General features: G+C 34.4%; 6 protein-coding genes across 8 annotated transcripts; 2 read left to right on the forward strand and 4 right to left on the reverse strand.

Moving 5' to 3' along the window:
* Positions 1-212: 212 nt before the first annotated feature.
* LOC104755772 (E3 ubiquitin-protein ligase SP1-like) lies at positions 213-2,760 on the reverse strand. Its single transcript, XM_019238861.2, has 10 exons — positions 2,651-2,760; positions 2,111-2,190; positions 1,865-1,935; positions 1,699-1,751; positions 1,454-1,578; positions 1,248-1,343; positions 1,025-1,168; positions 869-922; positions 649-767; positions 213-544 (listed from the first exon to the last, which is right to left on the reverse strand). Exons 2-10 carry the CDS (start codon positions 2,114-2,116, stop codon positions 394-396), a joined length of 819 nt encoding a protein of 272 aa, XP_019094406.2. The 5' UTR covers positions 2,117-2,190; positions 2,651-2,760; the 3' UTR covers positions 213-393.
* Positions 2,708-6,275, reverse strand: LOC104755771 (65-kDa microtubule-associated protein 7). Its single transcript, XM_010478234.3, has 11 exons — positions 5,800-6,275; positions 5,332-5,535; positions 4,961-5,230; positions 4,644-4,859; positions 4,401-4,556; positions 4,152-4,311; positions 3,907-4,058; positions 3,744-3,831; positions 3,590-3,663; positions 3,429-3,503; positions 2,708-3,339 (listed from the first exon to the last, which is right to left on the reverse strand). The coding sequence occupies exons 1-11, from the start codon at positions 5,875-5,877 to the stop codon at positions 3,022-3,024; spliced, it is 1,791 nt and encodes a 596-aa protein (XP_010476536.2). The 5' UTR covers positions 5,878-6,275; the 3' UTR covers positions 2,708-3,021.
* Positions 6,276-10,630: 4,355 nt separating this feature from the next.
* Positions 10,631-12,987, forward strand: LOC104755773 (purple acid phosphatase 3). 2 transcript variants are annotated; one of them, XM_087496225.1, is made up of 7 exons: positions 10,631-10,917; positions 10,999-11,147; positions 11,303-11,410; positions 11,588-11,715; positions 12,197-12,325; positions 12,445-12,512; positions 12,655-12,987. In XM_087496225.1, exons 3-7 carry the CDS (start codon positions 11,353-11,355, stop codon positions 12,872-12,874), a joined length of 603 nt encoding a protein of 200 aa, XP_087352351.1. In that variant the 5' UTR covers positions 10,631-10,917; positions 10,999-11,147; positions 11,303-11,352; the 3' UTR covers positions 12,875-12,987. The 2 variants fall into 2 exon arrangements, with proteins under 2 accessions (XP_087352351.1, XP_010476538.2); XM_010478236.3 differs by having other exon boundaries at positions 10,684-10,917; positions 10,999-11,155.
* A 670-nt stretch (positions 12,988-13,657) lies between these two features.
* On the reverse strand, positions 13,658-17,303 carry LOC104755774 (RNA demethylase ALKBH10B). 2 transcript variants are annotated; one of them, XM_087494503.1, is made up of 9 exons: positions 16,917-17,303; positions 16,067-16,753; positions 15,717-15,812; positions 15,525-15,628; positions 15,333-15,450; positions 15,144-15,251; positions 14,950-15,062; positions 14,681-14,835; positions 13,658-14,588 (listed from the first exon to the last, which is right to left on the reverse strand). In XM_087494503.1, the coding sequence occupies exons 2-9, from the start codon at positions 16,629-16,631 to the stop codon at positions 14,000-14,002; spliced, it is 1,848 nt and encodes a 615-aa protein (XP_087350629.1). In that variant the 5' UTR covers positions 16,632-16,753; positions 16,917-17,303; the 3' UTR covers positions 13,658-13,999. The 2 variants fall into 2 exon arrangements, with proteins under 2 accessions (XP_087350629.1, XP_087350628.1); XM_087494502.1 differs by having other exon boundaries at positions 16,034-16,753; positions 16,917-17,273.
* Positions 17,304-18,391: 1,088 nt separating this feature from the next.
* On the reverse strand, positions 18,392-20,755 carry LOC104755776 (putative xyloglucan endotransglucosylase/hydrolase protein 28). Its single transcript, XM_010478239.3, has 4 exons — positions 20,061-20,755; positions 19,848-19,948; positions 19,445-19,653; positions 18,392-19,007 (listed from the first exon to the last, which is right to left on the reverse strand). Exons 1-4 carry the CDS (start codon positions 20,242-20,244, stop codon positions 18,503-18,505), a joined length of 999 nt encoding a protein of 332 aa, XP_010476541.1. The 5' UTR covers positions 20,245-20,755; the 3' UTR covers positions 18,392-18,502.
* Positions 20,756-24,011: 3,256 nt separating this feature from the next.
* Positions 24,012-25,937, forward strand: LOC104755777 (putative transmembrane ascorbate ferrireductase 3). The gene is made up of 5 exons (XM_087495749.1): positions 24,012-24,050; positions 24,148-24,700; positions 24,838-24,886; positions 25,188-25,387; positions 25,505-25,937. Exons 2-5 carry the CDS (start codon positions 24,557-24,559, stop codon positions 25,763-25,765), a joined length of 654 nt encoding a protein of 217 aa, XP_087351875.1. The 5' UTR covers positions 24,012-24,050; positions 24,148-24,556; the 3' UTR covers positions 25,766-25,937.
* Positions 25,938-26,159: the final 222 nt, after the last annotated feature.

Below are 26,159 nucleotides of genomic sequence, written 5' to 3' on the forward strand. Positions count from 1 at the left end.
AAGTGACGACCGTCTCTAGTAATGTTAATAACAAATTATATGCTATTAGTTTTTTTATTTATAATCGTAAAATCATATACTTAAAAAGTTATATATCAATCAAAATCCATAACTTGCTTAAAAAAAAAAAAATTGAGGTAGCATTATCCATCCTACGAAAATTTAACTAGTTGACTAAAGAGTAGGCGAAACTAGGCAAGCCTAGTAAGAACTTTCTTTGAGAGAGCTCATTACCTGAATAATTTCAGAACGAATAATTGTAGACATGATTAGATCTTAATACACGTTAAGATTTGCCTGAACATAGATTAGAAGTGTCTTGCGAAATCAATTATAGTTGTCTGATTCTTCTCCCTGAGACTTTTTATTAGCCAGAGAGAGAGAGAGAGAGGCCTATAAATCATCTTCGCTATCGGATTCAGCATTCTCTGCTCTCTTCTTCCGCACGTATGGTAACACAACCTTTCTCACAAAATCCACACCATACATGACCACTATAGCCACAGCAATAGTTCCAAAGATCTTCGAGTAGAAAATATAAAACCTACAGAAAAAAATAACCCAACCATTGTATTTCGACAAAAATATGATTCATCTATTTCACCTCCTAAAGTAATGTATATAATAGAAACATGAGTCTGTCCTTACTCTGAATCTGACTTCATGTTTGCAACCATTTTATCAAAGGATCCCTCTTCACTGAAGACCATTAAACGCTGTTCCTCGGATTTTTGAATCATGAGATTACCAGCTTTGTCTCTAACAGCCTACAACAGAGAGGGAAATGTAACTAAATCGCTAAATGGGCCACTTCTGTAATCCATACTTCCTAAATAAAGAAGAAGAACATGTGAACTTCCTTTTTTACCTCACCAACAAAAGTCAAGGAGGTACCAACATTAAGAGCGTGCCCACAGATCACCTAAAGAAAAACATCACATTGTTGGTTTGAACACACACAAGGAAAAAGGTGTTCTAGGGAACAAACAGAGAAAGAGAAAAACAATGAAGGAACAAAAAGAACCTTAGAGCCTTTTTCAGGTGAAATAAGACTGTTGAAGAATTCACCTAGACGTAGTGGCTTCACTACAAACGGTTGTACAGTTTTATCAAATCTTACAGCATGTCGAGCATCCACTACTTTCACCCGACCCCCCAAACTGTCTTCCTAATTGTGTGAGACAGAGAGAGACAACAAATTAAAAAGGCAGGCTCTAGTTGTGGGGGCAAATAAATATATATCTTACTAGATACCAAGGAGCCTCCTTTCGTTGTAACAGTACACTTATAGACTTGTTTATCACGCCATCATCTTGCAACTTGATCTCATGATTCACTTCGGCCTGAAGACAGAATATGTGTTGTTATGACCCACACCACCAGACTAGAGAATTTAAAACACTACATGATACCAACTTAATTTATAAAATTAAAGAAAAAAAGAAAAAAAAACCTTATCCTCAAAAACAACACCCAAACCCAAAGGACCATTAAATTTGCATATAAAAGGTGTTGCAGAAACAACTCTTCCGGATACCAAAACAAGGAGATTCGTGGTTTTTTCTTTAACCAAATCATCTGAAAACCAAAAAAAAAGAAGGAATTATAAGTAATAGCTGGTTCCATTTGTAATCCGGAAACCAAAAATAGAATGAAAAATTAATAGCTGGTTCCATTGCTTTTGAACCTTTACCGTACCTAACCATTTAAAGTCGATCACACGGGTAATACTGTTAAAATGTTCAACTTTCCTGCACCATTGCAAAAGAAAACATTCATGGATTGATTGATTGGTAAATTAAAAAAAAAAAAAAAAGTGTTTCAAAAATATCCAAAAGAATTGATTGGGATGAGACCACTAAACCCTTTGATTTCATGGCCCCAGTGGTAATATATTGTGGCAGTGGCGCCACATAAAGCAAGTCCTCCAAGCATCTGGAAAACAATTAAGAGTTTGCCATCAAACAAGTCATAAACAAACACCAAAACGTTACACACCCTAACCTAATCGAACCTCTAACAATTTCTACTAACAACTATACCAGTTAACAAAAAGCAATTGAATTTACAACAACTCTGGATTACGAAGCAGAGGAAACAGGATACGTACGGCCATGTCGAAGAGTCCAGAACCCAGGAGAAAGAAGTACAGGGAGATGAATTGCTTAAACTTTATTCTCTCAAACCAAACTGAAATAACCGATATGAAAACCAAGTTTGTTACGAGATATCGAGGATTAAGAGATAGACTTGAAAAGTAAGTTAATGTTTGTGTATATTCCCTTTGTTAAATACGTATATTTCCTAAAATCAAATATGTAATTAACTTGTTTAACAAGTTATGATTTTTTGTATAAAGAAGTCTACACCTATTGTCTGATCAATAAAAACTGAGAGAGACTAAATTTACTCTATTGGTTAATCTGTTTTCTTGAAGATTTATTATTTGACTCTCATACAACAATTGTACCATTTACATTTGAAATCAACCTAAATTACCTAAACTAAGATAAACATAACTAACATATTCAGAGATAATACTATACTTCTTAAATCCAATACTAACATTGATCAATTATCTTCTATTTTTTTTTTTCTAGATGTTTTATATTTTAAGATGGATTTAAATATAGATTCACTTTTGTATTACCTTCGATGCAATGTCACCTAACCCTATAATTATTGTACATGATGAGGTGAATGGAACTTGAAACCTCAAAAAATGCCATCCTTAATCTGTATATATATATACACACACATCTGCAAATCCACACAAATTGAACAAGACGTCAAAACAAGACATTAAAGAAATTTTTGAAGCTACTACTTTAAGAACATAACATCCATTTTCTACTCCTAAACTCAGTCTCACAACTCACAAGTCAACTCAAAGTCACACACATACGACCACTAATTTCTCTACAGTAACTCCTTTGATTACATTCATCTATTTCCCAACTTCCTACTCCCATATCAAGTTCATGTGCTCGAACTACCCTTAACCGGTGCATATGAAACGACTTAGTTATATAACGGTGAATCTGGTTCAGAGCCGTAAACCGAATTGTATGTAGAGGCAGAATCTTCCTTTGGTATGGCCACAAAGTTCAACGGCGCTGGTGAGAGTCTCCTTACTTCCTTGAAATATCCGTTTTGGCGATGGCTCGAGTAAGATCTTGGGGTCATAATGTCGGTATTTGTTGCTCCAGCTGAGTTTCTGCGAGGCGTAGGAGGCACCAATGCATCCTTTTTTACACTGTTGATTCTTCTTGGACTCGGTCTTGATCCATAAATGGATTCCCTCCGCTTTAATAAAAGATCCTGCATCTTCTTTTGATCCTGCAGAGGCAATGAAGAAAATTGTTTTACAAAAGCAAGCAATATTACCTATCTTCAGGATTATATATAAAGAGAGCATTTTGACAAACCCGGTATCGTTTCTTTTCCTCTTCCTGTTGTTTCCTTGTCAGTTTATAATCTTCAAGTATAGATACCAACCGAACCTGGAGGAAACCAGTAAGCAGAATCAAAGGAGAGACCTTGTGGCTTTACAGTGTGTTTAGTTTACTCTAAAGTTACTATAACTTACACCATCATATAGAAATGATTTCTGTGTTTCATCCTCCCACAAAAGCGTTTTCTTGATGAGATTGTCAACCATTGCTGTTGAAACAGTTAAGCAATGGAACAATAAGCTAAAGATCTCATAAGAATTTTTTTAGTGGAAAGATACAAGAACATACATGGGATCTTGTTTACTGTGATCCGGGCTCGTTCTGCGTGCTTGAGATTTACGTGTCCATCTCTTCCAGCACTATACCGGGTTTCATCCTGAAACCAAGGAAGGAATTTCTCAGTTACATCCTTCAAACAAACCCATTTCCCAACTTTACAAGGCAAATTTACCTGATTGTATTCTTCTAGCCAGTTTTCCTCTTCACAGGCAGATAGCCAGCGATCAATCCTATCAATTATTTCTTTCCGGCTATGTGCCTCTTCTTTGATTTTGTTTATATGCACCTCAATATTTGCAAGAAGCTCTGAAGGGTCCACTAATCCTGAACAAACATGAGGTAATCTTTCTTGAATACAAACAGATTTCAGCAAGAAAATCTGCTACTCATATTTCTGAGAGGAATCAATGTGATTACCAGAATCAATCAAAGCAGTTGACTTCTCAAGCGATGTGCTTGTATCAGGCTCAATGTGAGTCAATCTACAAAGATTCTCTAACTCAGTCCTTCTTTTCATCACAAGCTCCTTCATTCTGCTAGATTTCAGCTTATTGAAACAGTCTACTTCTGCAGTCACCTAATGTAGAAGGTAAAACAAGAACTCAGAGATCCTGGATAAGATTAGTGGTAATCGAAATAGGTAAAAGAAACAAGATATTTTGTAACCTGTTCAATTGTTTCAGTAGAAAGGATATTTGGCTCAGTGATATCAGATTCATATGATCTTACAACAAAACTGACTCTTTCAAATTTTACTCTCTCTTCCTGAGGTGTGTCCATTAGATCCCATAGCTCGAAAAGTGATCCCATTACATCCTTTAACTGCAAAACGAAATGTCAAAACGCTAAACCATCAAAATGACTATCAATTTCATACAGAAGAACAGCGTTGCAGAGATGCTAATCTACCTTTTGAAAGCGGACTCTTCTTTCCGTTTTCAGCTTCTGAATCATGTGTTGTAGGCCATCCAATGTATCATCACTAATGTTTGTAGACTGCTCATGGTCAGTCCTATGCAAGCTCGGATGAACCTCGCTAACAGTTTGACCAAAATCTACTCCAAGAACACCACATAGACTGTGCACCTCATTCACATAATCCAAAACCTTGTTCAGACGATCCGACTGCATAAAAACAAGAGCAAATGAGTAAGCCAAGTAGCTTCCCTTAACAAAGTAAAATCTTGGTTCATCTTCTTATCTCTTCATGATAAAAACTTGCTCACCTTCTCCTTCTGGAGCGAGCGGAGATGTGTTTGATACTCATTAAGTTTCCTAAGAGTCAAGTCTTGTTCATCAAGAGTCAAAGAACCAAGCATGGCTTTGTTGAGTTGGCCATTGTATCCAGAGATTTCACCACTCATCTTCTCAATCTGCGCTTTTATATCCACAAATTGCTTCATTCTTTCATCTTTTTGCAATCTCAAGTCCTCAACAAGAGGCGTCACAGCAGCAAGCTTTTCTTTCAATGATTTTGAACCTTTCTCTGCTTTGATCTGCAACCAAAAAAATTAAACATTTTTAAAACGAACAACAACAAAAAGATGGAAACTTGCTTTCAGTTCTAAGTAGTAGAGGACTAGCTTATTATATATACCGGTGAATGGATGTTTAAGACTCCAAGAGCAGCCATTAAAGAAGCTATCTCAGCTTCAATTGATACAATAGATTGATGAAGCTTCGCCTTAGAATTTGCAGCCTCATCCACTTTTCTTCTGTAAATTTGGAGACATTCCATCTCCAATTCCATTAGCATCCGGTCTTTCTCAGCATCACTCTCACCAATATCAACCCATATTTTCTGCTCCATACCAAAAAAAAACAAAACTTTAAAAGCCATTTTCAATTCACGAATCCTCCAAACATCAAAAATCAGATATCTTACAGATACTTGTAGAAGAATAGGTTAAAAGATAAACCCTAAGAAAAGGAGAAGACTTTTTAATCAGTAATTACCATTTTTTGTCACCCAGTTAATTAAAAAAAACACAGACTTTGTTCTTGAAGCATCATTACCCAAAAAACCCTAAAAATTACCAAGAAACAGAGAAGAAGAGAAGGTCACCTGAAGCTCGCGAAGCAGAGTATTACAAGTAGTGTTTGAACGAAAACAGAGACTTGTAGGGCTTTCAATCTCCAGCATTTTTCCTCTTTATTCACTTACTAGCTCCAAAGTTAGAATCTTGAAACACAGAGAGAGAGAGAGATAGAGAGCTGAGCTTGTGACAATGGCTGCTTAAAAACCGCAGAGGAAGCACAAAAGATACAGAACCGTCAACCGTTACTCGTAGAAACAGATGTCAGATCTGAAGAAGCTTAACATAAGAAAGCTTCTCTTTACTTTTGCAGAGAGAAAAAGAAAAAAAAAATTGGATCAACAAAGCATAGAATTCCGAGCAAAAGTTGCAAGAAAAGAGAGAGGTTTTAGTTATAAGAAAAAAAGGAGCTCAGTTTTGTCATATTACATAGTAATAGTAATAATATATTCCTATTTACATAAATGCTATTTATTATTTTCTTATTCTCTTCTTCTTCTTCTTCATTCTTCTTATTTTTGTTTCCACTTATATAATTACAATTATTTTTTATTCGTTTTCATGAAAATATGATTAAATAACGAAAAAGGCAACGGGTATTTGGGCGCGCGTATGTGACACATACCAATTAGAAGAAAGGAATAAGATTTGTACTCTTTGATGAAATTATGTATTAAAATATTTATAGTGTACATCAAATTCAAATTGTTTATAGTATTCGTCGTATCGTATATGTACGTTGCATGAACACACCTCATGGACCAACCAAGATATGTTTAAATTAGTACTAAATGATTAAGGTAGCAGAAAGAATGTATAGAGTAGTTTGGTTGTTTAATCAAAAACAAAAATGTAATTTTAAATACTATTTATTGGCGCTGCAATGTACCTTTTTAATCATGAGAATAAAGAGGTGTAAATCACTTTCGAATAATGAAAATGCTAAAATAGTTTTGTGTTTTGGTGAATGGAGGAGGTACATTTTACATTGATTAAAAGAAAATATGCCAAATTGGTCTTATCAAAAGCAAAATTGTGGTGGTGGCCAATGTCACTCCACTCCACTAATTTCATTTAAGAATAAGTTTGAAAAATCTTTATATTTCTATACATTAATAAGCAATGAGTTAGCATCATTATCCAAACCTCCTTTCATTATTGCTTGGGCAAGCTCTCGCAACTACTAATCAAATATGCAATTACTATGACATTCTATATATAATTAAATTCTGATGTTTATGTTTATGCTGATTTTGACATAACAAGCAGCCTTACTTTTGAGAGTTTAGAAGAGGAAGAAACAGGATGATCCCAAATATTATGTTGGGTTGCTTCAATTATTAGCCGACAAGTTTAGTCGTTCAACCACTTACACACGTAATATAAACAAGTCCTATACTCTGATGCAGATTATACAATAATCTTTGTCATAAACTAGTAAACTACGTAAATATATAATGGATTAGTCCTATGTTATTCGTTTATCTTATGTCTCCGGGTACTTGTTCTGGTGCGGCTACCAAAAATCTAAATTGTCTTTAGAAACGTGTTTTTCTCTATGTAATTAACTACTAAATTTTATAGGATATAGGATAAGCCATTCAAAAACAATTATAACGAGTATTGACTAATAATAATATAACTAGATTTGGACCCGTGCTACAGCACGGGTTGAAATACATTTTATTATTTTTAAAATATTATATATGTAATTGTATATAATATTATTTGGATGCAATTCATGCAAATAATTTTTATTGTAAATATTATTCATGAAATGTAAATATATTATGTAAGTCTTATATTGTTAATTTTAACCCGTGTTAGAGTATATAAAATTATTAATCCGTGCTAGAGTGTGTCCAGCAGCTTCCGTGCTAGAGTATATAAAAATTTAACTCGTGCTTGAGTTTGTAAGTCTTAAAATTATAATATAAAAACAAAATTCAATCTGTGCTCTAGCATGATCCTAATTTTTATTGAACGTTATGGTTTATCAATAAGATTTGTGGAAAGTAAATTTCTAATATTGTGTTTAAAGATCTTTGGAAACAACTTGATATATGACTAAAATCTTCTGAAAATACAGTATGAAAGATCCATGATTTTATTTCTTACCATTAATATATCAATTATCAATTTGGAATATCTCCAATTAAGGTTGCACCCAATATTTAGGTGTAACCATTAATATATGAATTAATCTATAACCTATCTATAACCTATTTGTAATCATTTATAATTAATTAAAAATATAAAGTCTACAAAAACTATATTGTGTACTTCTTTTTATTAAAAAGGTGATCATTTGAAATAACTCCGCGATTATAATTTTAAATTAAATAATATAATTTAATCACTATAATATAAACTATATTGTGTATTTCTCTTTATTTTATATTATAATATAAATAATATAAACTATGTTATGTACTTTTATTTTATTAAAAAGAAGATCATTTGAAATAACTATGTTGTGATCTTCATGATATATTTGCTCCATGATTTATGGATTTATTATTTATTATCTATATACTCCATGATTTATGGATTTATTATTTATTATCTATATATAAAGAGTTATCTTATGAAGAGTATATGGTTAATGTATATCTTATATATAACCTATTAGTATGCATTTGTAACCATTTATATTTTTTATAAAGTCTACAAAACTTAAGTTGTGTACTTCCCTTTTATTAAAAGGGATTTGAACTTAGAACTCTCATACATGTGTGTTAAGGTTTTGCATTATGTTTTTATGGATTAAACAAATTCATACAAAACAAATCCATAAAAAAACACACACATATAAGTCACATCACATGACATATATTAATAAATGTATAGAATTTTACAAACATTTAAAGAAAAGGAAAAACAGAAATGAAAGATTCATTCTCTAATATTTATTTTATTTTGAAGGATTGTTTAGATAAGTTGAACTAAAGGGCGTGTGGTAGACCCTACATGTCCGTCTACTCATTGCTACAAACGCAAACAAAAAACGTAAAGGAATTAAAAGATGTAAGCCTACTGAAAAAGATACCTGTGATCATTACAAAGAAGATTTGAAGAAATCGGACCAAGAGAAGCGATAAAATGAGTAAAGCCATACTATCACTGTCTCACAGGCTACCTAATTTCACTGGTCACATTTTTATTGTACACAATTGCTAAAAGATTAATTAGCTTTGGCAACACACACGTGTTAACCTGTTAAAAGGTTTATTTTTGTTCCATTTATAAAAGCTTCAACGTAAAGACTCAAAGCATCATATGAGTCTAATAGATAGTCATATATCATTCATTATATTGCATAGAGAGAGGATCAGAAAGAGGTGGTTGAATGATTTTAAGCGTTACATCAAACCCACTGTGTCAATAATTTTGTTAGGTGTGTGTGTCTTATGTGTGTGAATACAGCTAGAGAGTTTCCCACGAAGCTGGTTGGTCAAAAGGAAATTGTTAACAAAATCGACCAATCAATGAACTTCAGAGAAAAAAAGAAACACAAAGAAACAAACACATATATATGACATTTCTCTATCTATACGGTTCGGTACTAGACTTGGCTAATCGGACTTTTGATACAGTAGGACACTGTCTAGGACCACCAGAAAATCAGTGGAGATTCTATTGTCATAAGTCAATCTTTGCTGACTACATCATATATACTAATAGTAATAGGAAGGAACTATATATAACTTTAAGGAACATCGAACAAATAATGCTTGTTTTTTTTTAACTCCTTAAGCTATTTACTATCAGAGGAACTCGGTAGACTGAATCAGCAAGAAGCCCAATAAAAGGTTCATAATATGATTATCGATTAAAATTGATGAAAGAGGTTGCGGAAGTCACAAGCTCAATTTAGAAATGAACTTAGCACTAATTGGTGCGTTAAGAAGTTGTATACATTGTTAAAAAAAAAATCAAATCCTTTAAAGAACAAAAATGATAACCAAATTTACAATTGTCAAGTCTGTAAGGGAGATTGTAGCTTTTCTAAAATGATTTGAGAGGATAAGAGATTTTGAACAGAATTGAATGTAGTAAACATAGACAAATGGCATTCCTAATAAAGGTTTATTCTTCGATAATGGAGAACAGATCAGTGATTATTGGGGAAAAAAAACATATAAAATCACTCAAGCAAAATTGATCACATGAACTAAGGTCAAGAATTTTATACTTCTATTCTTTCCAATATAAATTGGCCCAATAACTTAGGAAAGCCCACTTACCTTTATTTCTCATATCCAGTAAGAATGTATAATGGGATATTAAAATATTCTAATACCAAACTATTCACATTTTTGTTATTTAAACAAAAAACTGTAAAATAATGTGAGGTCAACAATAATTGATAAAATTTGGAAGTTCACACGGCACATCAATAATGTGACTACAAATCTGATAATGGCAAGTTCCGACAAAATTGTGGCATGGGCCGTGGATAGAATTATGCTGTCTTAATTGTATGACAACGCACACACCCGAGAAAATTATACGAGCATCGTAGTTTTTTTTCTTCTATTAAACAAATTCTTTTTCAAGTAGGTTTTGTTTTTATAATGTTATTATTTAAAACAGAAATTTGTGTGATATCCACTTCTTAAATATTTACATTTAAATCAAAACGTATTTTTAAAACATTTTTTATAATATCAAAATAATCTGGTAACACATTACTTGCGTAATATAGGAGTTTAGATTATTTTGTGAAACGTCAAATATTTTACATTTGTGTTTACTCAATAAAATACAATTGTTTTATGACCCAAAAAATAAATAAATATGCCCTACATATCTCAAAACGGCAGATATTATTTGTCCAGACTTCGCAACGTAACCCTCAGAATGGCCTTACATATATAAAGACACAAAGTCCACTATTCCTCTTTATCCTTTCTTTCTTCTTTAGCTTTTTATTTTCTAATCTCTCAATGGCTGCCTCAAAACACAAACCTGTAAATTTGATAGTCTACGTTTGTAGTTTGATTGTTATACTTTCCACACATAGTTCCATGGGGGAACTCCGGAGGCTATTTCAGCCGACAAAACCCGATGGTACAGTAAGCTTTCTAGTCATCGGAGACTGGGGGAGAAAAGGCTCATATAACCAGTCCCAAGTAGCTCTTCAGGTTACTTACTTCTATATATCGTTTCAATAGTGTGTAAATTAAAACTTTGGCTAAATTGTTTCACAAAAAAAAATTAAACAGATGGGAGAAATCGGAGAGAAATCAGATATCGATTTTGTAGTATCTACTGGAGATAACTTCTACGACAATGGGTTAACCAGCTTTCACGATCTTCTATTTCAAGATTCTTTTACCAACATTTATACCGCTTCGAGTTTGCAGAAACCTTGGTATAGTGGTAATATATTGAGTACTATATATATCATTTTTGAATTCTGCTTTCATTGGATCTTCATTTCCCAATATATTACTGTGTTATCCATATATTAAATCCATATATGGTGTTATCCACTGTGTTAATTACTTTTTCCTTAATCTATTACAGTTTTAGGAAATCATGACTATAGAGGTGACGCAAAGGCACAACTTAGCCCCATGCTCAGGGCTTTGGACCACAGGTGGTTTTGCATGAGATCTTTCATTGTAAATGCTGGTGATTACTCAGTGCTTTGAACTTTCGAATTAATGGTCCAAACGATATTGTCTTATATATTTTTTTTTATCGGATGTCCCCGAAGAGACCGATATTGTCTTATATATATATATATATATATATATGGAACAACCCGGTTCTCTTACGAAAACAACCTTTGTTCTTTCTTTGTAATAGAGATCGTCGATTTTTTGTTCGTGGACACAACTCCATTCGTCGATAAATACTTTATCCAACCAAATAAGCATGTTTATGACTGGAGCGGCGTATTGCCTAGGCAGGCATATCTGAACAATCTCTTAAAGGTAACAATTTTCTATCACAAAGTAAAGGATAACTATAGAGTATATATTTAACTACATATAGCTTCTAACAAAGATCTTGGAAATTTTATAAAAATATATAATTCAATTAATTCCACAACTTCTTTTCCTAGATTTGATTGGTATAATATTTAGATAGTGAAAACTATATATGGGAACGGAGATGGAAAATTTTAGTTCATTTTATTCTTTAAATAATTCTTTCATCATGCAAAACTTTCCTATCATATATTTTTTTTTGGCAAAACTTTTCATATGTTATGATTGGATTTAAAAAAAAAAAAGAAAGTTGCGATTGGATATTAGGACGCACTTTTTGTTTGTTTTCAAATGGAGTCTCGTTTTTAGTTATGTAATGTGTATACATGCAAATTCAACGTGATTGGTCAACATTCTAGCAATGCAGAATTGTTTTACTTTTTACCGAGTGAGTAACGAAAGGTATATAATTGTAATAATACAGGAAGTCGACGTGGCATTGAAAGAGTCACTTGCAAAGTGGAAAATAGTGATTGGTCACCATACGATTAAAAGCGCAGGCCACCACGGGAACACCATTGAGTTGGAGAAGCACCTTTTACCTATTCTTCAAGTAACAAAACAATTCAATTTATATCATAAAGTTTTCATTAAAATGCACGTGAAATATGTGTTATGCACCAATAAATCAAATAATGATCTAATTACTTTATTTTTTCCTCGATTTACTAGGCAAATGAAGTGGATATCTACCTCAACGGGCATGATCATTGCTTGGAACACATAAGCAGCATGGACAGGTAGAATCATATTATTTTTTTCGTAAATTGTCTATTAAAGTTTTGTTTTTGTGTGCACCTATTAGTTAACTATAGATATCTTAACGGACGGGTCCGCGCGGTAGAATAAAAAGTGTCATCCTTTTTGGTTGTTTGTATATAGTAAAATACAATTTATGACAAGTGGAGGTGGATCCAAGGCGTGGAAAGGAGGTGACGTGAACTACGTGAACCCACAAGAGATGAGGTTTTACTACGATGGACAAGGATTCATGTCGGTTCACGTTTCAGAAGCTGAACTGAGTGTCGTGTTTTATGATGTCTTTGGACACGTTTTGCATCACTGGAAGACTTACAAGGATGTGCTTTATTCCGCTTCTTAAATTCCAGTTTAATCGGACGTAATTGTTTATGATGTATCATTATTCATTATCGTATTTCGTTGGATTTTCGAATTCCCTTACAATATTAATATGAAAGTAACGTATCAGCAGCATCAGAAAAAGGTCAATGAGATATTTATTGAATAAAAAGTACGTTTTCGAATAAAAATAGTATTGAAAATTTGTAAGATGAGAATTAAATGTACTACAAATGAGTCATTACTACTAGTACGTGATAAATATATCGAACTTGAGACAATGATGCTTCATTGGATTACTCTTTTCACTTTTTAAATTCAGGTAATTTCATCTTCTGTCATGCTTCCATATATTAAAACGATTAATTTTTTTTTTTAATTTAGTTAACTATTCTTGTATACAACTTAATTTACAATCTTAATTTCCAGGAAAATTTAAGCTTTGCCTATACTGTAGACTGTAGTTAGGGACACAACTGGGTCCGATTCCATAAAGATTAGATACGACTATTTCACATATCTTTTGTCCTATGCACAGATTCTCGTCAATCATGTATAAGATAATATATAGTAAACCCAGGATTACAGTATATGATAATATGTGGTTATAGGACTGACATGAATACTACTCCAATTTTTATGGATGAGATTTTCTCGCATTATTTCACAAGATGATACATAGTAAATAATGGATTATATGATAAAATGATAATATGGACTGGCATACTCAACTTTTTTTTGATGAGATTTTCTCGAAGGAAAAAAAAACTAACTTCACTTAATATCTTGAGAATCTTGACACATGTTTGCGAGAAAGAAAGGTATATATTATGTACAAATATAGATATGATTGTTCAGTTGTAATAGGAATATCAAAAGTGTAAGCGAAATGTGGCAGAGATGAAAATCTAATAGAAAAGGATAAAAAAGATAAATGATGATTTCTTGAGAGTAAGAAAACGGGTAAATTTTGCTTTTTCGTCTCTTTTGTAGTTTTCTCTCCTAAAAATAATTCCTCAAAGTGGCAAAAACAAACGAGAATTCGCCGCTCTTTTTTTACAGTTTATATAAATATAAACTGCACCTCAGATTTCATATCTCCCAAAAACTAGTTTTCTCTCTTTGCTCTATCTCCTCTCTTCCTCAGCTAATTGCTCTGTTTACCATTACTGCCATCACTTTCCCCTGCAGCAGTTCCGTTACGAGCCTCTTCCTTCGTTTTCACATCTGCAGCCTTGCTGCTTCCGTCGCTGTTGTCTTCTTTCTCTGGGGAGCCTTGTGAAACCACTTCTTGGTTTGAACCTGGTGGGAGGAACACACCAGTGCCAGGGATGAGCATTCGAGGTTGTGGTGCCGGCTGGTGTCGTGGATGAGGTGGCAACAGTGGCCACACCGTTGGCCCTGGTGGCACACCACCTGGGAACGGCATTGGAGCGGCGAGCGGAGGAGGAGAAGGGGCGATGAACATCGGTTGAACAGCTCCGTTTGGAGGACGGTGAGACGGTGTGGGCAAGACACCAGTTGTTGTTGGGATAACAGGGAAGTGTTTAGGTGGTCCAGCTGGGTGACGGATGTGGTGATTCGGCGATCTGCTAGGCGGTGGTCCCCAGTTAGTTCCGGTTGTGGAGTTTCTCGGTTTGGATTTGATGAAGGTGATGAGTACCCGTTGCTTTCGCGTTGAGTGAACTGCATACTTAGCAAGATTTGCAGATTTGCCTTCCACCAAAAGAACCGATCTGTTTTAAAAAGTACCAAAAAATAACTGATGACAAATAGGATTGAAAGATCTCTCGACTTTGCAGAATAAGTGATATGCATTTTAGTTTACCCGGGAGTGAGAGACAGCTTGAGAGAGCCCTTGTAGTCGCCAGGATGATCAGAGACAATGACTCTTCCAAATGTGAAATCGCATTCAAACAAGGACAAGACACACACTGGTCGTCCAAACCAAGGAACATACATATGGGGCTGCGAGTGATCTCCCTATGGTTCACAATAAATAGAGAGACAAAAGAAAACTCCTACTTTGTTAAGAAAACAGAAACAAAAAAATAGTTTTAGGGGTTTAAAGAATTTAGCAATCAGTTTAACTTTAACCTCGCTGAAGAAGTCAATGATGCAAGCGTCTGGTTTCACAGAAATGATTTGCTTTGAGACCAAACGTTCAATGATGTCTGAAAGTGCTGATGGGATTGGCTCTATTCTTCGATCTGCATCCATATCTCATGTTAACCTATACACAGAAAATTACAAGTAGAGAAGAAATTATGGGAGAGCAATAAAGGACATGCCTTTGATACTCTCATCATCAGGCGGCGTATCAGCTATGGGGAGACCAAGTTGAATCATCTCGCGTCCATGTCCTCTATTTGGCCGTTTATAACCCACATATGCCTCACCTGTTTCCCATTAACCAACGGTTTAAGACCCAACTAAAAAGCAAGTTAAATCATTACAGTAGAGCAAACAAAGATTCTTACTTTGAAGTTGACCTCTTCTACCAGAAAGTCTCAGATTGTTTACAAGAGAAACGAGTTGAGAAACCTCCTTTGCGTCAACCATTTTGTCATAAAGCTTCAGTCCTTCGACAACATTAACCTACTCAACAAAACTCAGCAACTTAGTGTCCTAGGCCTAAACTGTAGACAGACACTAAAGAAGATCTAACTCACCATTTTCGCTTCATACATCTCTTGCACAACAAAAGTCTTTGCCATGCTTGCAGGACACTCTTTATCTTTCCCTTCTTGCTTTTGCTCAGAACTGAGACTGTTATCTGAACGATTGAAACAATGCATAATCGGAACATTGCAACCAAGTCTAATATCCGGTGAAAAACCAAGAAATCAGGTTTTCCAAAGTACCTTTAGAAGCCGAATTACACTTATGGTTCACTATCTCCTCTTGAGTTCCAGATTTTTCCAGTTTTTTACTATCGCTCTTCGGTTTCTCGCTAACATCTGTCCCACAGAGAAACACAAACAAAAACTTACATTTTATGTAAAGCAAAGAGACCGCAGATTAAAACCGTATCTTCCACCACCAAAATGTTCCACAATATACACAATGCACTATCTCATACAGTCATACCAAATTGCAAAAAGGATTAAACAGCAAAAGAAGTTTGCTTTCCTTACAAGCAAGCAAAGCCTTGAAGCCAAAACAAAGACTATTCAATTACCTTTCTTCTCCTCTGTAACAGATAAAGCCTTACCATCACTTGCTAGCTTAGCTTCCTCCCGATGCTCAACACGATCACTGCTTACGCTATGGTAATCCGAGGTAGAATTGAAACTATGCCCATTTCTCGCCATCGAATCAGATCCTCTGTAACCACCACCACCACCACCACCATGATGCTTGTTAAACCCACCAGGCCCTCCTGATCTCCTTCCTCCAAATTTCCCAACCTGATCAGAAGAACTGTAATGCCTCTGAGGTGGCGGCATCTGCTGTTGTCTTTTCCAAGCGATCTGTTGAAGATTGTAAGAAACCTCAGTAACAGGGTAAAACTGCTGCATAGTGAGAACTTGAGACCAGCCTAAACGACGGTGATGGATGCTTCCGATCACTGACTCGTATTCGTTCTGATCTCCGATCGTTTGTAAATGTTGACAGAGGGAATCAATGATCGCGTTAGCAGCAGCAAACTCCGCACGAAGCCACGAGATAAACCCGTCTCTCTGGTCGGGGATCCAGTTTCCGGCGACGTTTGCGGCGGTCGGAGGAAACTGCAATTTCTCAGAAGGAGTAGTAACATTTCCTGGTGGCATTGCCATTTGTGGCAACAATCAACAACAAAAAAAAGTATCTTTTGACTTCAGATTATAAAAAAATAAAAACGGTTCCTTTAAATTTCTCACTATCAACAAACACAAGTCATAGCTTCCTTCAAACAGATCTGCAGAATTGAAAAAAAAAAAAAAAAGATCAGATTTTTGATTCAATTCAACGAGATCACAGACTAAATCCTGGGAATTCAGATGAAACCCAAGAAGAAAAGAGGTAAATTTCGGATGAACAAAAACACTAAACACTAAAACGATATTAGAGAAAGCAATCACCATAAATGTGAAGGGTTTTTGAGTGGGAAACACAACAGATCTGAGCAAATCAAGTAATCTCGTCTTGAACTTGAAGCTGTGTGTGTGTGAAATAAAGAGGAAGACAGTAATCTTAGTTAAAGTGATGAATAAAACTTAAAGGGAAGCTTCCCTAAAAGAGTGAGAGAGAGATCTAGGGTTTTTGAGGAAAGAGGTGTAAAGGGTAAGAGAAGATTTTTATTTTTTGTATTTTTAGTTTTTTGGCTTAGTTAAGACGCATGCGTTTAAGAGTCTTAAACGGTGGCTTTTGAATTCATCACTCACTCTCTTTTTACTTTTTGTCCTTACATAAAAATTGTCAAAACAAATTACATTCATAATTACGCAATTTTAGAATCTTCTTTTGTCAAATGCAAATATTTCGATTAATTCGTTTTCACTCTAATCGAATTAGTTTCACGTTTAGTGTATTATTAGGTCCCTTTGATTTATTTTATGCATACACATATTAGAACGAAATCGAGATTCCGCATCTTTTTTGTAAAGATGCCGGTTAATTTAAGCATTTTATCACGTCACTTTTTGTTGCTTTTGAATCAAATGGGCCTTATGGCCCATAGTATCACATGATATGATAAGATTAAATATGAATCCATATGACCCCAATGAGATAGAGATTTTATACGTTTGGTAAAAGTTATGGCATTTTGTTAAAAGTTTTGGGTCCATTCCCACGACATTTTTCTTTAAGGAGTTGCAAATTTTGGTGAATTCTCAAAATAGATGAGATTTTATTTTGTGTTTATGTCCAAACTTTCATTGATTAAGCTTATGATAATTTAGATTAGTAAGTCGGAAAAACATAATGTAATACTATGTAAAAGCTGATATTGACTAATAATAACCCAAGCTTTTACATCCCACTAACTACGAATTTTATTCTTTCTTTACCAAATTGATTAATTGTCTTATACATAACCAAGATGACACGTATAGAGGAGGATCCGTGTTAGCCGTTGTTATCTTACTTTTTAATGAAATCCTAACCAAACCACTTATCGAGTTTTTGTATGATATTTAACTTTTTTTAGGAAAACATATGGCAGTGATCTAGTATTACATAAGTCCCAAAACATCAATATTACAATTTAAATAAATGGAAGAAATCGCACGCAACACAAGTCATCCATAAAACGGACCCACGAGTTCTTACATCGATGTGCCTCGAAATGACATTACCATTGACACATTTTTGTATATGTAAATGCACTGAATGAGTAATATGGTTAGACAAACTAAGTCAACAAATGAGTTGGACCCAACAACACTTGTACAAAGTAAACAAACGTACTCAATTTTGTTGAAAATCCAAGATGGTGAGAACATAAATGCATACAGGAAAAAAAAAAAAAAAGACAAGAAAAGACTTTTTTTTTTTTTTTTTTTGACAATTTTATGCAAATTTGACATTGCATAAGTTGTTATGAAATGGAGGAAATTAAAATATATCGTTGTCATTCCATTATTCTCAAGTCCATAATTCATATTCCTATACAAAACAGAACATGCCAAAAATGTCCTCTAGCTGAACAACAATATACACCGATTCATATTGACTCAGTTCCAGCTAAGTGGCTCCTGCTCCGGTGCTTCCCACGCCGGTGGCCACGAGGAATCCCACCGAATGTAACAGGATCGTAGACCCTGAGACGCTTAGCCTCGGCTGGATTCACAACACATTCCGACAAAACCACCTTGTACCTCATATGGTCGTAACAATACGAATAAGTCATGTGTTTCCGTCGGAAACTCTCCATTTGTTTCCTTTGAGACACTGTTATCTCCGACGCTAGCCGGAGACTCTCGACCGCTTCGTCTTCACAGCTCGGAAACTTCTCGGTGGGGTCGACGGCGCATCCGTGGAGGATTAGATCAGTGAACTGAGTGACGTAAGGGGCATACTTGTAATTTACACCGTATTTGCCTCCATCAGTTGCCCATTTAGAGCCATCCCATATGGTTGCGTATAGAGACATTGGCTTCGCCGGGAAGTCACCGCCCATTGACGCCGTGCGTTTCACTTCTCTGATCGGAACATTGTCTACATAAAATCTGCAACCAAAAAAAAGATTCATAACATGAAAGTTATCTAAACGGTGACATTTTTAGTAAAAAAAAGTCCAGCTTTTTAGTGAAATGGAATTAGATTCTTTTTACCAAAATACTCTGTTTGGGTACTCTGTTGTTGCCAAAAATCGAAAGCTGTAAATTTAATAACTTTCCAAAACAAGAAACTAAATCCACCAGCTATACTTATAAGTATAATTGTTGAATTCAAGTCACCATCTCACCTCGCATAGACTCAGCTTAGCTTTCCTTAAATAGAAACATCAACTAACGGCTAAAGAGTCTCCAAGACTCCAAGATCATTTAAAGACTCATAAAGCATCATCTAACGGCTTTAATTTGGCCGTCTAAATCCTCTGTTCACTCTATTCTAATTTTATATAGTTAAATTCTATAGAAACTTTGGGAGATTATTTACTTACATGATGTGAGAAAGAGACCAGAGGATACTATATTGATGGAACTCTTCTGTTGGATCAAACCAAAGATTGTATCTTTCTTCTCTGCCCAAATGTGTGCTTCCATTACCGTATATGTTCGTCTGAATCCTCCATTCTTTGCCTCTAATATTCCCCAAGAACTCAAAATCAATCTCGTCATGATTCTTCTCATACAAGTCCCCATTTGATAGCTGAGCATGAACAAAAAAAAAAAACGTTTTCAAGAATTATGCTCTTCTCTCTAGTCAGTAGGAAGAAAAACAAAAGAATCATGAGAAGAAATATCTAGTTTTGGGTGGACCCAAATAGCTAAAAACATATGAATCCATGGTGGGGTTTTTTTGTGAAAATCATCAACATATTAGTTTTAGAGATTATTGCTTACATAAAAGGCTATGACAACTCCTGCAGAGTAATCTGCTGGTAACTTGATAGAAGAACTGAAGAACCCATGTAAGTAAATATCATTTGAGACAAACCCAGAACCTGTATAAAACATGGTTTTTGTTAATTCATCATCAAAACTTATCAAGAAACATAAACAGGAAAACAAAAAATAAAAAACAGACTCAAGAGGAACAGAACAAGAAACACGAACCGGTTCTCTCATCGAGCGTTAACCGGACAGATTTGCCGTCTCTGTGAACAATCAGATTCTGGTCACCGAACAGCTGTGTGTAACCTTCGTCGAATTGTATAAGAGGAAGCTTCTGTAGAGCAAATCCAGAAACGTAACCGGTGAAGAGTGATATGAAAACAAGAAAACGAGTTAAGAACCACATTTCTTTATGTAGAATTATTCTAGTGTAAACCGTTTATGTGTATACTAATATTACAAGCAAGGAGAAAAAGATAAGAGATATAAATGGATAAATAGCGTATTGAGGACGAGCTATGGAGAGGTGTGTTGGGAGAGACGAGAGTTAAAGGATAGTGAGGAAAATATATCTGAATATGATGTGAGGCCACAGTACGTCTGGCTATGGTTGGTTTATACACTTTTAAAGTTTTTTTAATCTTCATAAATAATGTCAGCTTGGTTTTTTTTTTCCATAATTACTTTTCTTTGTTTACTGCATTGGACCAGTAAAACATTTTTAAAAGGCTATAACTTTTTACCGAAAGATTCTTGTAATTGACAATTACACTGATGGAATCTTATAGTATGATTCTTTAAATATAATCATTTACATCAACCAATGTAATAGGAAGATTTTGATTAACACAATGGTAATAATCAGAAGAGACTTATAATCACGTTAAAAATGATTATTTTATATATTTAAGACGATCAGATATTTTAAGTTACAGATGGTATGGTAGTATTAAAGACAGGGGAGAAAAAAACAAGAATAGCAAGAAGAAAGCATAGGGTGTGCTTTGCTGCTTACACATGTGTCCCGACAAATAGTCACAGGTAGAGTCACTAACACTGCTCTTTTATTTTTTATTTTTGCTTTCCAAAAAAAAATAAGAAAAGGAAAAATCTATAGAGATGAAAAAAAGGTTATAAGTTCTGTACACAAAATTTGTTTCAATCATTGTAACAGTGTAGGTAGGAATATATATAAATAAAAAAACAGCTCATATTTGTTTTATTTTATTTTGTGTTTAAAATTGTGAATTTTCTCTTGTCAATTGTAGCTTTCTTTCCAATAAAACAAGTGTGGATACATAAAAAAATCAACGTGGGTGGAAAAAATGACTTTGTGTCGAAGCTTTAGGAGTATCATCAGGGATGAGTGGTCAGGATGTAACGTTTGACACCACCGCGGAGCTGTGCCAATGAATGATCGATAAGCGTAAACGGTATCGTACTGGTTAGTGAACTTATTATTAAGTGTAAAGCAACTTTAATTGCCTACTCGAACTATAATACATGAAGTAACTATTTCCACCTAACCCCTGCAAAATTTTACTACATCAGTAGTGACTCACTGACCCGGAGGTATATTAAAAGCATCTAGTACTATAATTGATGTTTTGACTATTTCGTATTTAACGTAGCATGAAGATTCTTTGATTTCTCGTTAAAAAAACAATATCTCCTTGATTCGCTTAATTAGATGTCATGGAATATTTTGTAACGCTGTGGTAAGACTCTTAAGCAATTTCTCATACATTCCCTTTGATTATAAGGTAACTTCGTATGAACTATGAAGAGTATGATACATTACACATAATTTGTTTGCTTACTTTTGTGAATGGCTTGTGAGTCTGACTTTGTTTCAGACGACTGGGGCTTAAATTATGTTCGGTGAGTGCTAGATAATGTATACACATTTCTTACACATCAGCATCAAGTAGCCGTTGGACCTCTCCTGTGATGGTGCCCACTGATAATGGCATTGAAATATTATACTGTAAAATTAAGTATTCAGCAGCGCAATTAACGGCAACTTTGACGCCGTTAATACCCTTTGTCAGGTGGGTAGGTCCGCAATTGCTTCATGCGCGTTACATAAATAAAGCAAATTCACAATATCATTGTTGTGTGTAGATATGGTATGAAAAACAAATACTGTTATTAATAATTTGTTTCCTCTTGGCTTTGGTTAGAAAAGTTGAAATTAATAAATAATTTGGGAACTCACAACGGTCATCGTCCCAACAAGTTTGCTGAGAGCAAATTAGCGAAGAAAAAGAGTGTGTTCTGCTAACGTGCGTGCCCGTTGTGTTAGCTCTGGAGCTCATGAAATCTAATGGAAGATCCCAATGTGGAATATTAACGTGAGATATTTTGTTTGCATCAAATGTCACGTTTGTAAATCTAAGCCGTTACTTTTCTTCACGGGGATTTTCCTCCCATGCATGTGGGTACTTTTTTAAAGTTTATTTTGCTGGATCCAACGGCTACGATCCGAGATTTGGTTTTGTGCATTATCCCCCCAATGAAAATAAGTTGATCTGTGTGCGTGAACGATTAGGGGAAACTGGTTTATTTGATCACTTGTAAGCTATTTTGTACCGTGAGAAACAGCTATGGGCCTTTTATTTTTCAAGGCCTGATACCATACTAGTTAAGTATCTTTGTATTATGAGAATTATATTATAAAAAAAATTATGTAAAAAAGTTCATGCCTGTCCACATCCTCCTTTTTTTTTTTTTAACTCATATGTCATTTTATTATTATTTTTTTTTTGTAAACCACTAGTCATATGTCATCTAAGATAAACTGGTGATATATACTCGATTTATTGAGACAATTAACTAAATCATGAAAAACCTATATTTATATATATATATATATCTTTATCAACCATTGGACCACAACTGGCTGGTCTATTAGCCAAATTTCTACATTCGTAGGAAGCGGGACTCGATCTTTAGTGTGATGGTGCCTTCTACAAATGAACTTATCTCCTGCCACTACATTAAGGTTACTTCACAAAAAAAAAACCTATATATTTCTCCCTCTTAAGTATTTGATTATACTACAAGCCAAAGGAATTGAACATGGATTCTTTCATTTATTTTATGCTATTTGACCGAAACAATTCATTTGAAAAACTATCAAAATACACTCTTTCAAATTATATATTCAAATATTTGCTATACTCCTAGGTAACAAAAGAAGAATATCTAGACAACATATTCAAGCAAGATAAATAACTGGATATCCTAAATAACTACATTGTTGAATCGGTCAAAGTATTTGATGAAATTTTGGTCAAGATAGTTGACCATTTTTTAGTCAAAAGAAAAGAAAAAACAAAAATAAAACCAAGGTCGGTCTATTGACCAAAGTTTTTCAACCGGAACGAGCCACGCAGCGAAGCTATTTTTAACTCTCATTTCATAAAATACATAAGCCACTGATGTAGGAAATATATCAACACCAAACTAATTATTACTCGGCTCAGATATTAGTTCAAGTTGTTCAACTTAATTTATTAATCCTCTTTTTTTCGTGTGTCCAATCCTAAATTGCTTTAGTTAGTAACTTTAGTGTTGTCATTTCATTTTCCGATATACACATACAAACGTTTTGTATAGACTATAGAGGTTGGGCGCAGATACTTTCCTTGACTCGCAGCCCAATCTAATCCATCTTTTATATAAACTATTATTCTCGCCGTTCTTTATGTTAAAAAAAAAAACAAAGCGACAACCAGCCTTATTTCTTCCATCTTATAACTATGTCCTACCTCTCTATATTATAAGAATAAACGAAACATCCTTTATTTTTGGACGTTGTAATGGAGTCCTCTGTCTCCTCTATTTGGACGTCTTGGATCGATCTCTTTATTTAACATAGCATAAAGGATAAATAAGTTCATACTATACATAAAAGAGTTAAGATTACAATTCTAGACAAAGGGAAAATGGAAGGTAGGGCCAAAGTGAGGTAGATACATGAGATTAGAATCAAACGTACGAAAAATTCCAAAAGATTGGAACCCTTAGCTGTCTTCGCAATCGAAACTTCCCGTCATTTTATATTCCAAACCCTTACACGTAAGCAATTAGTTTGCTCACCGAACATCGAATTGTGTTAGACTTATATGGATTACCCGATAAAAGATAGTTTAGGCTGATATCTTCCTTATAGATAGATAGTAGTACTAAAACTAAATGAGTTAGGTGGTAAGCGTTCATAGAGACCCATCAAATACATATAATTTTAAATAATTTTATAATAATATCAACACCATAATCAGCATACCATCATCATCTTGTGCAGAACATTTGTAATATTAGTATTGAGGAATGAGGAGTCTAAAGATTGCAAATGGCCACAATTTTCATCCGGATTGTGGTCGAATCAATCTTAGCAGTTTGTTAGCCGGATCAGTTTTTTTAACAACATTGGTTAGCTAGAGGTGTATATATTTGATTATAAATATGGCGTCAACACTTACGTGCGATTTTATGTTTCTATTTATATATTGTTTGGGTTGTTTTCACATTTCAATTACTTTAGTATAAATAACCCTTTTAGATATCATATCACCCTTACCCGACAGAACAGGTGATACTCAATCTAGCACATTCTCTTTTCTTCTCTACTGTTCTCCTCTCTCTTTCTTCATTGATTAAGTCATCATCTTCTTGAAAAAGAAGTGTTCAGAACCAAAATCATATATTTGAGAATGGATCTAAAGCGTCACTCGTCGCTTTCTACACTTGTGGCTCATTTCTTTGGCATCTTAGCGGTTATTCTAATGCTCATATGGCTTCTCCATTACCGCGAAGGCATCGAGTATGGCTCCGACAACCCCTTTAAAGTTTTAAATGTAAGTTTGTATCTTCTACACTTTTTATATGTATACTTGCATGAAAGAATTCAATAATTTTTTTTTTTTTTTTTGGCGTTTGAACTGAACTATAGTAATTAATTTTCTCTTTTTTGGTTGGGAATTGGTTGATATAGGTGCACATATTTCTCATGTACTGTGGATTTCTCTTTCTCGTGGGTCAAGGTAATTTCGTTACGATCTAAGACGCATACAATGATACAAATGATGAAATGATTCATGTATAGAACCAGTTAAGTTCAGTAGAAATTAAATTGCAACCCAATTATACTGCCCGTTCAATTTCCTCATGTTTCATCCCAATTAGTATTATACAAAGACTAATTTGGCAATCGATATATTCATTTTTGTCCTCTGATTAAACCGTACACACGTGATTTTCTGCAGAACAAAAAGTTACATTCCTGATTTTGCATGCTTTTTTAATTATTTTTGTTGACAATGATTTGTTAATTATGGGATGCAGCTATGATGACGTATAAAACGGCGTACGCGTCGCACCAAGTGCAGAAGATGGTTCACGGTGGGCTTCACTTAATAGGCTTAATTCTAGGTATTGTCGGAATCTGCGCCGCCTTTAGATTCCACGACAAAATAAACCTTAGAGACATGGTCTCTCTTCACTCCTGGATCGGTCTCACCACTTTCATCCTCCTCGGTCTACAGGTTGATTATTATTATTTTTTTTTCTTTTTTACAGGTTGATTAATTACTTCATAAATATTAATTTAATGTTATTTTTTAAACAACTGTGGTGGTGATGATGTGTATATAATTTCACAGTGGCTCTTCGGTGCGTTCACATTCTTAGCGCCACAATCATCGTCGGGTACTAGGACGAGGATGATGCCGTGGCACGTCTTAGGTGGTCGGGCTCTACTTTATATGGGTATAGTCGCAGCACTCACCGGACTCATGCAAAGAGCAACAACGCTTGGTCAGAGCAGAAACGCTGAGTCACGTCTAATAAACTTCCTCGGGTTAGCCATTCTACTCTTCGGCGTCTCCGTCGACTTCTCCGTCACTATTGGCCGTTATAATTGATATAGTACTACTACTATATTAGTCCTACCTTTAAATATTGCTTTTTTTTTTGTATTAATCAACGAGTTCTTGTTTGTTTGTTTTGTTTTCGTGTGTAAATGTGATTCGTGTGATATCTAATTGGTGGTCATGAGAGTGATTATTTTGGTATTCAATTTTTACTTTTTGGATATTTTTCTTCTTTTGTGTTTGATCTTTGATGCTTACTTTAAGTAATAATTTGCATATTTTATTTATAGTGGTAAATTTCCAGGTCAGAAAGCAACTTTAATGGTCTATAAATTTTCATGCCCTACCATTCTTATACTCTTTCTCAATGTAATATTTTTATAAATAATTTTATTTAGGGTTAGAATATATTCTGCAAAAGTCATGAAATGAAATATATATCAGT

The sequence above is a fragment of the Camelina sativa genome, chromosome 17, assembly GCF_030686135.1.
Source record: "Camelina sativa cultivar CO46 ecotype springtype chromosome 17, ASM3068613v1".
Lineage (NCBI taxonomy): Eukaryota > Viridiplantae > Streptophyta > Magnoliopsida > Brassicales > Brassicaceae > Camelina > Camelina sativa.

What these genes read in the sequence shown, in the direction of transcription:
- LOC104755776 (XM_010478239.3), bottom strand. Translation starts at nt 20,244, where the DNA reads ATGTGGTTCTTAACTCGTTTTCTTGTTTTCATATCACTCTTCACCGGT. An exon ending in GAGTTGTCATAGCCTTTTAT is followed by an intron (nt 19,654 to 19,847) that starts GTAAGCAATAAT and finishes GTTCATGCTCAG; the next exon opens with CTATCAAATGGGGACTTGTA. An exon ending in TGGTCTCTTTCTCACATCAT is followed by an intron (nt 19,008 to 19,444) that starts GTAAGTAAATAA and finishes TTTTGGTTGCAG; the next exon opens with ATTTTATGTAGACAATGTTC.
- LOC104755772 (XM_019238861.2), bottom strand. An exon ending in CACCTGAAAAAGGCTCTAAG is followed by an intron (nt 923 to 1,024) that starts GTTCTTTTTGTT and finishes GTTTTTCTTTAG; the next exon opens with GTGATCTGTGGGCACGCTCT. An exon ending in CCTTGACTTTTGTTGGTGAG is followed by an intron (nt 768 to 868) that starts GTAAAAAAGGAA and finishes TCTCTGTTGTAG; the next exon opens with GCTGTTAGAGACAAAGCTGG.
- LOC104755771 (XM_010478234.3), bottom strand. Translation starts at nt 5,877, where the DNA reads ATGCTGGAGATTGAAAGCCCTACAAGTCTCTGTTTTCGTTCAAACACT. An exon ending in GAAGAGTCCGCTTTCAAAAG is followed by an intron (nt 4,557 to 4,643) that starts GTAGATTAGCAT and finishes TTCGTTTTGCAG; the next exon opens with TTAAAGGATGTAATGGGATC. An exon ending in CACAGTAAACAAGATCCCAT is followed by an intron (nt 3,664 to 3,743) that starts GTATGTTCTTGT and finishes CTGTTTCAACAG; the next exon opens with CAATGGTTGACAATCTCATC.
- LOC104755777 (XM_087495749.1), top strand. Translation starts at nt 24,557, where the DNA reads ATGGATCTAAAGCGTCACTCGTCGCTTTCTACACTTGTGGCTCATTTC. An exon ending in ACCCCTTTAAAGTTTTAAAT is followed by an intron (nt 24,701 to 24,837) that starts GTAAGTTTGTAT and finishes TGGTTGATATAG; the next exon opens with GTGCACATATTTCTCATGTA. An exon ending in TCTCTTTCTCGTGGGTCAAG is followed by an intron (nt 24,887 to 25,187) that starts GTAATTTCGTTA and finishes TATGGGATGCAG; the next exon opens with CTATGATGACGTATAAAACG.
- LOC104755773 (XM_010478236.3), top strand. Translation starts at nt 10,720, where the DNA reads ATGGCTGCCTCAAAACACAAACCTGTAAATTTGATAGTCTACGTTTGT. An exon ending in AGTCCCAAGTAGCTCTTCAG is followed by an intron (nt 10,918 to 10,998) that starts GTTACTTACTTC and finishes AAAATTAAACAG; the next exon opens with ATGGGAGAAATCGGAGAGAA. An exon ending in ACCTTTTACCTATTCTTCAA is followed by an intron (nt 12,326 to 12,444) that starts GTAACAAAACAA and finishes TCGATTTACTAG; the next exon opens with GCAAATGAAGTGGATATCTA.
- LOC104755774 (XM_087494502.1), bottom strand. Translation starts at nt 16,631, where the DNA reads ATGGCAATGCCACCAGGAAATGTTACTACTCCTTCTGAGAAATTGCAG. An exon ending in AGATGTATGAAGCGAAAATG is followed by an intron (nt 15,451 to 15,524) that starts GTGAGTTAGATC and finishes TTTGTTGAGTAG; the next exon opens with GTTAATGTTGTCGAAGGACT. An exon ending in TAGAAGAGGTCAACTTCAAA is followed by an intron (nt 15,252 to 15,332) that starts GTAAGAATCTTT and finishes AATGGGAAACAG; the next exon opens with GTGAGGCATATGTGGGTTAT.